This window comes from Arachis hypogaea, unplaced genomic scaffold (assembly GCF_003086295.3).
Source record: "Arachis hypogaea cultivar Tifrunner unplaced genomic scaffold, arahy.Tifrunner.gnm2.J5K5 arahy.Tifrunner.gnm2.scaffold_23, whole genome shotgun sequence".
Classification (NCBI taxonomy): Eukaryota; Viridiplantae; Streptophyta; class Magnoliopsida; order Fabales; family Fabaceae; genus Arachis; species Arachis hypogaea.
Window position 1 is genome coordinate 1,087,921 of NW_027255451.1, and position 11,187 is coordinate 1,099,107.

Below are 11,187 nucleotides of genomic sequence, written 5' to 3' on the forward strand. Positions count from 1 at the left end.
CATTATGGCTCGCCTTTAGGTGTCCTCCTCGGGATAACGTCATTTAAAGAACGAGAGTCAGCACAACGTAAAAAAAAAATAAAAACTGAAAAAAAAACTGAAGAATAAACGGAAAAAAACTATGGAAAAAAACCGGAGAAGCTTGCCAAAGATGAGGCCATTACGGCTCGCCTTTAGGTGTCCTCCTCGGGATAACGTCATTTAAAGAACAAGAGTCAGCACAATGTAAAAAAAAAAAAAAAAACTGAAAAAAAAACTGAAGAAAAAACGGAAAAAAAAACTATGGAAAAAAAACGGAGAAGCTTGGCAAAGATGAGGCCATTACGGCTCGCCTTTAGGTGTCCTCCTCGGGATAACGTCATTTAAAGAACAAGAGTCAGCACAATGTAAAAAAAAAAACTGAAAAAAACGGAAAAAAACGTGAAAAAACTGTGAAAAAAAAAAACCGGAGGAGCTTGCCGAAGATGAGGCCATTACGGCTCGCCTTTAGGTGTCCTCCTCAAGATAGCGTCGTTTAAAGAACGAGAGTCAGCACAACGTAAAAAAAAAAAAAAAAAAAAAAAAACGGAAAAAAACTATGGAAAAAAAACCGGAGAAGCTTGCCAAAGATGAGGCCATTACGGGTCGCCTTTAGGTGTCCTACTCGGGATAACGTCATTTAAAGAACAAGAGTCAGCACAACGTATAAAAAAAAAAAAAAAACGAAAAAAAAACTATGGAAAAAAAACCGGAGAAGCTTGCCAAAGATGAGGCCATTATGGCTCGCCTTTAGGTGTCCTCCTCGGGATAACGTCATTTAAAGAACGAGAGTCAGCACAACGTAAAAAAAAAAATAAAAACTGAAAAAAAAACTGAAGAATAAACGGAAAAAAACTATGGAAAAAAAACCGGAGAAGCTTGCCAAAGATGAGGCCATTACGGCTCGCCTTTAGGTGTCCCACTACTAGAAATAAGGTTTTTTCGGACGAAAATTTCAAACGAATTTTAATCCGTCTGAATGACTTTTTCATTTTGGACAAATTTGAGACAAATGTTGAACAATTTTTAATGGAGACATTGGAATAATATATTCTGTCCTAAATTTGTCTAAATTTTGTCCCAAATTTTGGCGCCAAATTTTTTTTAGATGGCGCCAAAATTTTCATACAGATTAGCAACAAATTTTGGACAAAAACTATAATTCGTCCGTATTCCATCTGAATATGCGCAATAACTTCAGACGGATTTGGGACGCATTTTGAAAAATATTAATTCTATCCCAAATTTGTCTATAATTAGCCTTAAATGCTTTTACTATAACTAACCCTTGGAAGTAGACAAAATTTTTCCCACAAATTTGGGACGAAAATAGCATCATTTGTAAATTTCGTTTGAAAGTTCATCAATTTTCAAACAGATTTCAAATATTTATTGAAAACTTTTAAAATTTAGTATAAAAATATTATTTATATTTTAAATTAGTCCATGATTTGTCCTAAATATTTTTACTATTCTAAAATAAAGTTTCTTTTCCTAAAATAACCTTAATTATATATAACTTATAAAAAGGTATAGTTTTTGTTTGCACCTTTCAATTCCAAAATCTCTTGATCAAAATATGAAATAATCATCATACCAATTAACATCTTATTTATTATTATACATATTTTTAAAAATTGGATTAATAGATAGTTAGCGCTTATTTATGCAGGCTTTTTTTATATAAATAAATAAATAAAATATATTAATTCCCATAATACGCATGCAGAAAGCTTTACAAAAATGCGCAAGGCCATTGTTCGCAAAGTACCCGCGAAATGAATTTAGTCGTCATCTCAGGAGGGGCACACGCCAATTGGAACTTCTGCTGGGGAAGTCATTTTGTGCCTGACGCCAACAAAATGGGTACTTTTGGTGGGGCTACCATGAAATTTAGTTGGTTTATTTTTTAAATATATTTTTTAATATTTTAAAAAATAAAATTATATTTTCATTAAATGTATGCTTTTGATTATTTAATTGTTTATTAAGTTAATAATTTATTTTTATATAATATCAAATATGAAATAAATTACAATCTTAAAATAATTAATTGAATCATTATAGATCAACCATTAAAATAAAATACTAGTAAATTAATCTATTATTCATCATAATTCTTTTAATTCAGGTAGTACTACTCAGTACTAAATAAAAAAAATTTAACAAATATACTTATTCATTCCAAAATTTTAGAACTAAATTGACTATATTTTTATTAGTTTTTTTTCCTATCATTGTATATTATATTTGACTTTTTTTTAGTTAAACTTGAGAGACTCTATCTTCTTTTTTTTTTATATACTCTATTTTCTTATTTTTTTATTCTTTTATTTTTATTATATTTAATATTAAATTTCTTATACAAATTGTTATATACCATCTTATATTTAATTTTGATTTTTTTTAGTTACCTCATATTATTTTTTAATTTATTCTTTTAATTATTTACGTTATAATCATTCAAAATTTAATTTTTTAACAAATTTAAGATAAAGTGTATCTAAAAGAATTACATATATAAAAATCTTAAAAATAAATTAGAGGAGTGCTAGGAGTCCAGCAAATTTTGTGATTTGTAGCCATCAGTAGTGTTTTTAATGGTGTGAGATTACATCTAATGGTGGAGAATTACTCATTTTTTTTTATAGTTAAATGCTGGCCAAATTTTAATAAAAGTGCTGGCCCCTAGACTTTCTCAATAAATTATATCCAATCTTCTAAAAAAATAGTCAAAATAAAATACAATAAAAAAATCACGTAAAATAAAAAAGTCATATACTTTTTCATAACATTAAGGTATATTAAAAATTTAAAAAAATACAAATAAATACATTTCTTAGTGGACTTTTTCATACTATTCATTTTGATCTTCATCCTCATTGTTCTCGTCGTCGTCGTCCTCGTCCTCGTTCTCATCCTCATCCATGTCTTCGTCCTCATCCCCAAGTAGCTCATCATCATCATCATCATCATCATTATCTTCTTCTTCTTCTTCCTCTTCTTCATATCTTGTACTATTAGTATCCAGTAAATCAACAATAATGTCAATATCATTTGAGATATGATTGTTAGATTGATTTGTGCCATCTTCTTGATATGCAAAATCCTCCGTTGTTTCAATCTCAATCTCACCTCTTGCTTTAGTCTTGAATATAAACCACCATTCTGCTTTTTCTCTGGTGTTGCTCATTGGATGAGGTGCAAAATATACTTGAATTGCTTTATGTGCAATGATAAACGGATCATATTTAACATATCGTCGATTCTTTCGAATCTGTATGATTCCATACTCTTTGTTTACTTTTGTTCCTTTGCCGATCGTGGGATCAAACCATTCACATTTAAATAGTACAACTCTTTTTAGTGGTAGCCCAGTATACTCAACTTGAATAATTTCATCAAGCTGGCCATAGAAGTCATTTTCATATTCACCATAACCTGTGCCTTTGACACATATTCCATAATTCTGAGTTGACTTTCCACTCGAGTGAGATCTTGTGTGAAACTTGAAGCCATTGACTTTGTAGATAGGCCAACATTTAACAATTCTCAAAGGACCCCATGCCAAAGAATGAATATTCGAATCTGTCACATTATTTAAAGGATCATGAACCTGTATTAAATAAGAACCAATAAGTTAGAATATAATATGTCATCTACCAAAAAATGTGTGTACAATAAGATTATCAAATCATGTTGACTTACATAATTTTTAAACCATTCTGCAAAATCCGCTTCAATAAATTGATCAACTTGTTCATCACTTAAAGTAATATGATCTTGGCGTATGAAGTCCACAAAGATCCTATAGTACATAAATTTCAAATAAATTAAAATTATTAATATCAGAAAATATTATTAATAGTAAGAATATATATAGGAAGATAAATACTCACTCAATATATGGCTTAATTTCATCACAGTTTATTAGTATATGATTCATGGCTGCACTGAATTCTTTGTCATCTAAATAACGAGTTTTGCATTCACCAGCCAAACAACCAGGCAAATTAAAAATAGACAAATTTTGCTCAATTGAATCATCACTTTTATCATTTTGCTTTGCGTTGATGCTAGTTTGGTTAAAATAGTACTCACAAAAGTGAGAAATCTCCTCAATTAGGTATGATTCAACGATAGATCCTTCAACATGTGCTTTGTTCTTTACCTTTTTCTTAAGATGATGGAGAAACCTATCATGAAAAAATTCATAACAAAAATCAAATAAAAAATAATTGGCTTCATAAAACAGTAAAAAGAAATTTGAGAATAAATATAGAGGTGTGACTAAGGTACCTCTCAAAAGGATACATCCATCTATATTGCACAGGACCACCGAGCAATGCTTCGAATGGCAAATGAATAGGTAGATGTTCCATTGAGTCAAAAAATCCAGGAGGAAAAATACGTTCTAATTTGCATAGCACAATTGGAATATTTTCTTCAAGCTTATTGAGAACATCTTCTCGTAACGATGTTGAGCATAAATCTCGAAAAAATTGACTTAACTCTGTTATTGGCTTCCATATCTGCTCTGGCAATGAACTAAAAGCGATTGGGAGTAAACGTTCCATAAATATATGACAATCATGACTTTTCATTCCATATAACTTGCCCTCTTTCATGTCAACACATCTCCCTAAATTTGAAACATATCCATCAGGCATCCTTAACTCTTTCACCCATTCACATATTGCCCTCTTTTGCTGGAGGGTAAATGTGTAGTTTGCTTTGGGTTTTATAATTTTACCTCCACTTTGTACTGGCAGTTCTAAACTTTTTCGCTTGCAGTATAATGACAGATCCATTCTAGCCTTTGCATTATCTTTAGTCTTCTCTTTAATGTCCATGACAGTATTGAATATATTATCAAATACATTCTTCTCAATATGCATTACATCAAGGTTATGACGGATTAAATTATGACGCCAATAAGGCAAATCCCAAAATATGCTTCTTTTGGTCCAATTATGCATACTTCCATATCCTTCTATCTCAAGTTGCTCAACATCACTTATCTTATCATAATTCTGAACTATATCCCATATTTGCTCTCCAGTCAATCTTGGCGGAGGTTCTGATCTTTCAATTCTATTCTTATAGAATGCATCCTTGTTTCTTCTAAACATGTGATTATCTGGCAAGAATTGTCTGTGGCAATCAAACCATGATGGCTTTCCCCCATTTTTTAATTGGAATGCCTTTGTTCGTTCCATACAGTATGGGCATGCTAGCCTGCCTGCTGTCATCCATCCAGATAACATTCCATATGCAGGAAAATCATTAATAGTCCACAACAATGCAGCTCGCATTACAAAATTTGACTTGGAATGAATATCATAAGTTAAAACGCCATCTTCCCATAGTAGTTTTAGCTCATCAATCAAGGGCTGCAGGTATACATCAATCCTAGTTTTGGGATTACGAGGACCAGGGATAATCATGGATAAAAACATGTAAGGAGTTTTCATGCACATAGAAGGAGGCAGGTTATAAGGAGTGACAATTATTGGCCAACATGAATATTGTTTACCAGATTGACCAAAAGGGGTGAATCCATCAGCACATAATCCTAGTCTGACATTGCGTGGTTCTTGAGAAAATTGTGGATGTTTTCTATCAAAATACTTCCATGCTTTTGAATCCGATGGATGCTCAATAACTCCTTTAAACTCGTGATCAAAATGCCATCGCATGTGAGGTGCTGTGTTCATTGAAGCATAAAGTCTTCTTAAACGAGGTATAAGCGGTAAATAGTGCATTCGTTTCAAAGGCACTGATTTACCCTTTTTACCTATCTTGTACCTTGGAGAATGACAAAATTTACATTCCTTTCTTGGTATATCATCCTCCTTGTAATACAGCATACAACCATTAATGCAACAATCAATTTTATTGCTTTCCATGCCAAGTTTTGATACTAACTTCTTTGCTTCATAAAAACTGGAGACAAGTAAGTTATCCTTCGGCATCACTTCTTTCATAGCTTTCACGAAATCATCAAAGATCTGTTGAGATACATTCCCTTTAGCTTTTATACTCAACATTTTAACTGCCATTGATAATTCTGAATGATCCATACATCCCTCAAATAATGGGCGCTGAGCAGACTGTAATAAATCATAAAATTTTTTAGCTTCTGCATTCGGAGGCTCCTCCATGTGTTCTTCAAATTGACTCATCAATTCTGGTCCAGCAGCATCGACCACCATAGATTCATACGAATTTCTTATTGGCACATTAGCATGCGGAGAAGAACATGTACCTTCTTGATTATCATGATCTACATTCAAGTGCAAAGGACTCTCTCCATGTGAATCCCAACACCAGTATCTTGGCATGAAACCATATTTATATAAATCTAGTGAAACCTCATCCGGAGTTAAAAAAATCTTATTTTTATGTTTGTTGCAAGGACATCTAAGTACACCGCCTTCAAGTACAAATTGAGGTTGTTTTTTAACTGTATCAATAAAATGTCGAACACCATTGACAAATTCCTGTCGTAATCCTCCTCGATTTGGTAAATTTCTATTGTACATCCACTTTCGTTGTTCTGGAATTTCCATATCTACATATAAAGTATATTAAAAATTAGATTACTTAAATAATATTTTTATGAGATAATCAACTATGAGTATAATTAATTTCATGTTACAAAATTATAATATTATATTTTGATAAATATACATCAGTGAACATAAAAAAATTCTAAAAAAACTATCTATACTATGAATAAGAAAAATTAATTAAAAATTGATAAAAAAATCAAAACTTAACAAAGAATATTGACAATGATATTATCAAAACTAATTTATAATGTAGTGTTTCGATCCAGCAAATAAATTGATTTTTAACATATAAAAAAATTAATTTTAGCCTCTCTTCAGTCTTTTTCTTCTAACCGTAAAGTAGTGCATAAACCAAGTACTAAAAAAAAGTTGTATTTTTTTAAAACTTAATTATATTTATTTATTTTTCATAAATTTGATATAATTAAAAATGTGACAAAAAATTTATACTAAAATTAGAATAAAAATAAGCTTGCAAAATATATTATCTATTAAAAGACTAATATTTTTCAAATCAAACAGTAGAAATGATAAATTTTGGTATCCCAATAAAATAATTTATACATATAATCTCTCAATTACATTCTCTTTTTATAATCATTTACAAAATAAATATGAAAAATAGTTATTAAATATTTTCAATAAAATAATGACATATATAAAATATACGTATAGAATTATTGCTATTAACAATGTGCAAATGTTATTTTTTGGAAAAAAATCACATAGTAAAAAGAAAAAATATAAAGATATAAACAATGTTTTCTTTTTTTTTTTCTCAGTAAAATGTTATCTCAATAATATTCTTAATATTATATTAAATGAAATATAAATAGTTTTTTACGGTGACAAGAAGGCATAATATATACAATTATAGCCTTCACTAAATGAGCTTGAAAGAGCCGTTAAATGTTTAAGTGTGTGTTTGAATTGTAATTTGTCAAACTGGAATTTGAATAAAATCAATTTTGAATAAAAATAAGTTTGTGTCAACATAATTTATAGTTGAAAACTTGCTAGTTTCTACACTTAGGATGTGTTTGTGAAACACATTTAGGTTGTTGTTAGTTATTATTGATTTTTTCATAATTTTTTCTAAATAAATACTGAGAATATTAAAACAATTATTCTAATTTTTGTACATTGTTTACTATTTTAATTTTTTATAATATGTATTATTGTTCCTATTAAAAATGATAAATTAAAATTAAAATTAATTATAAATAATAATAAAAATATAACTTGTAAAAAATTAGAACCTAAAATAATAAAAAAAATATGATTATTAAGAGTACTAAAAAAGAATACTAAAATATGTTATTTTATATATTATTTTTAATTTAATAAATAAATATTACTTTTTACTATAAAAAAATACTAAAAAAGTTATCAATTTTTATATGTTATTTTTAATTTCATAAACAAATATTAATTTTTATTATAACAATAAAAAACTATAATATACCAAAATAGAGTACTATAAAAAAATACTATATAAAAAATATTAAAAAAGATTAAATATACTTAAAAAATAATACTATAATTTAATATTATATTTTTTTAGTAATTAATTAATTATTTATCTAGAAGTGATTTTAACTAATATTATCCAAACAATATTTATTTTATCAAAATCAATTTTAGTAAAAATTACCACACATAAATTATGTTGGCACAAACTCACTTCTACCCAAAATCAATTCTACAAAATCACTTCCATTCAAACTCCAGTTTACTCAACGTAAATCCAAACACACACTTAGGGTATGTTTAGCAAGCACGTTGAAAGAGGAAAAGCACATTACAACTTCTTAAAAGAGGAAAAGCATATTACAACTTTTTAATAGTAAAAAATCATAGTAATGAACATTAAATCACATAATGATAGTTATTAAAAAAATTTACCTCTATATAATTTTTTTTCAAGAGAACTCTTTAGCACATTAATATAAAATTATATAAATAATGTAAAAAAATTGGAGAAAAAATTACTTATCTAAAAATCTTTGGTACGGATTGTGAAATGAATTGGAAATTTGTGAGCTAAAACAGTTGTTAGATTGGATATGTACCTAGCAAGGATATTCCAGTGCTCAAATTAAGATGGATTTATAAAGTATATGTGTGTGAAATAAAGAATGTAACTAAGGAATCTCTGACTTATATAATTCGAGGCAGTTATCTCATCTTATCTATCTTATCTTTTTTTTTTGTGACTATCTATCTTATCTAGTAATATAAAAAAAAACAAGAATTTCAAATATTAATTTTATTAAATATTTATCTTTTCAGATTATTATATAACAAAAATTTAAGAACATAATTTAATTTAAATATTTTAAAATTATTATTAGATATATTTTTTTAAAATATCTATCTTTTAGATATCAATATTCTATTCTATAACTTATTGAATATATTTTTGTTGTAATTTTATCTTTTTTAATTTGATATTAAAAATTAGATTTAATTTTAATTTTAAAAAATTTGTTATACATAGTTATTTTAATGCCACTTATTAAATTTCACTTTGCGCCAAAATTTGTTTTTTTTTTTATCAAAACCGCCTTCTTTTAGTTTCAGGGGATTAGTTTTTGAGTGCCTTCTCCCAGTCCCTCGTATTATAGCTACTTAGGTTACCTTGTCAAAAACCAAACCAGTTCTTCATCTCCTTCTCCCTCCTCCAGCTGCGTGCTCTGCCTCCGGACTGTGGTTGCCGCTCGTGCTTCGCGATTCTTCTGCGTGCTCTGCTTCTGTCTGTGCGTTGCCGCTCGTGCTTGGCCGCTCGTGCTCTGCCTCCTGTCTCTGGTCTCAGACATCCACCACTCCAACCTCCAATCTCGCACCTCAGACCACCTCCACCATCATCAATCGCACTCCAAGTTACCAGCCTTCACTTGCGAACAACCGCCCAGCCTCCTGCATGTGTTTGCCTCCGCCGGTCTCAGAACCTGCGCCCCTGCCAGCCTCAGACACCACCCCTTCATTTGATTGTTCGTGCCTCCTCTTCTTTTTGTGCGTCTTCTGCAAGGTTCTAATTTTTGTGAGTAGTGTTTCTTTCTCAACTTTGTTCATTGATAATTTTCTTTCTTCATTGTTAATTTGATTGTTAAGGGAAGCTTTATGTTAGATATAAAACATTAGGTATTTTGGTTGAACATATAAAATTGTATTGGTAGGGCTGTACTTTTGATATGTTTGTAGAACATGTTGCCTTAGAGATAAGAATTGCAATTGAAAACAGAACTGAGATAGATGACTCTATACAGTTCACTAAGTGGAAAGAAAAGAACATTTATAAAATTTATGAAGATGCACCCATCTTCATATATAGATGACTCAAATTTTGACTTAACTGATGGGATTTTAAAGTTCCTCCTATTACTACGCTTGCTAGCATTGCTCTTCTGCCTTGATACTTTGATTTTATCTATACCAAAATAAAGTCAAAGGTAAAAGTTAACTGCTTAAAGATACGAAAGTAATTGGTAATTTATTGTTTTGGATTCTAATTTTAGTTTGTTATAATTTTTTATTTTATAATTTTTGTTTTGGATAATATACAAGGAAAGTAATTTCAAGTTAACTAGGCCTTATCACTTTGCTCACCTTGCATTCATTAGCCTTGAAAGTATTAATGGACATTATCTTAAGCTTTGGACAATATTCCAAATAAAACTTATGCAGAGATGGCCATGCTGCTCTGTAACACTGGGGGAAAATGCCAATCATGTTCCAATTATCAGTAAGTCGAAGCACCTGAAGCGCAGGAAACTCAATGTTGATTCCATTTTGATGAATTGTATCACCATCTGAGCTGCATTCTCCAATCACATATTTCAACTCACCACAATAATCTATATCCAAAGACTCCAATTGCACAAGGCCTTGAGAAAAAGTAACTGGGATTACATATTCTAGCATTTGGCACCCCATAATATGAAGTTTTTTCAATTTTGAGAAGATCACCCTATGATCCTGTCCACTTATCTCCTCATCTTCAAGTATATGCTTCAGTTCATCACATGAAAATATCTCTAGCTTTTCCAACTGTTGCAGGCCTCGAGCAATCGCAGGTGTGAAGAGACGCGTTTTCAGTGGACATTTGCTTATATATCGATGCTCTAGCTTCTCAAAAAGGCCACTAGGAGGCACACCATGGTATAAAGCTCCACTTGATCTCATCGGAATCACATAACCAAAGCTGAATCCAGCCATAATCCATAAATCCTTCTCTTTCAATTTGGAATATATTAGGTGTGATATTTTGTGCACCTCCAACAATATTTGCTAGAAGCAGAACCTTTACTTTCTCTGCCAACGCCACAGCTGATGCATATGATGTATCAAAACAGCTAAGAATTAAGGTTCTACGACAGCTAAGGATTTTATCTCCATGACCCTTAAATTTGTGTCCTAGTTGTATATGGTACCTTGCCAATGCTTGAGGGACTCTAAAATTTCTGAAGAATTCAGTTTGGCCTCCATTACCATTGTCCCAAAAAATCTATTTCATTTTAATAGAAATGATATTTTTGAAAATGATATAAAAAATTATTTTAAGCGCCCGTTCTTCTTCGACGTTCCACTTCCC

The 11,187-nt window shown here is 30.1% G+C and overlaps 3 protein-coding genes across 3 annotated transcripts; all 3 read right to left on the reverse strand.

Moving 5' to 3' along the window:
- Nucleotides 1-2,528: 2,528 nt before the first annotated feature.
- On the reverse strand, nt 2,529-4,255 carry LOC114926218 (uncharacterized). The gene is made up of 4 exons (XM_072231809.1): nt 4,120-4,255; nt 3,918-3,987; nt 3,727-3,826; nt 2,529-3,634 (listed from the first exon to the last, which is right to left on the reverse strand). Exons 2-4 carry the CDS (start codon nt 3,962-3,964, stop codon nt 2,876-2,878), a joined length of 906 nt encoding a protein of 301 aa, XP_072087910.1. The 5' UTR covers nt 3,965-3,987; nt 4,120-4,255; the 3' UTR covers nt 2,529-2,875.
- A 7-nt stretch (nt 4,256-4,262) lies between these two features.
- Nucleotides 4,263-6,590, reverse strand: LOC140183391 (uncharacterized). The gene has a single exon (XM_072231807.1). The coding sequence runs from the start codon at nt 6,588-6,590 to the stop codon at nt 4,263-4,265; it is 2,328 nt and encodes a 775-aa protein (XP_072087908.1).
- A 3,585-nt stretch (nt 6,591-10,175) lies between these two features.
- On the reverse strand, nt 10,176-10,811 carry LOC140183392 (uncharacterized). The gene has a single exon (XM_072231808.1). It carries the CDS (start codon nt 10,809-10,811, stop codon nt 10,176-10,178), a length of 636 nt encoding a protein of 211 aa, XP_072087909.1.
- Nucleotides 10,812-11,187: the final 376 nt, after the last annotated feature.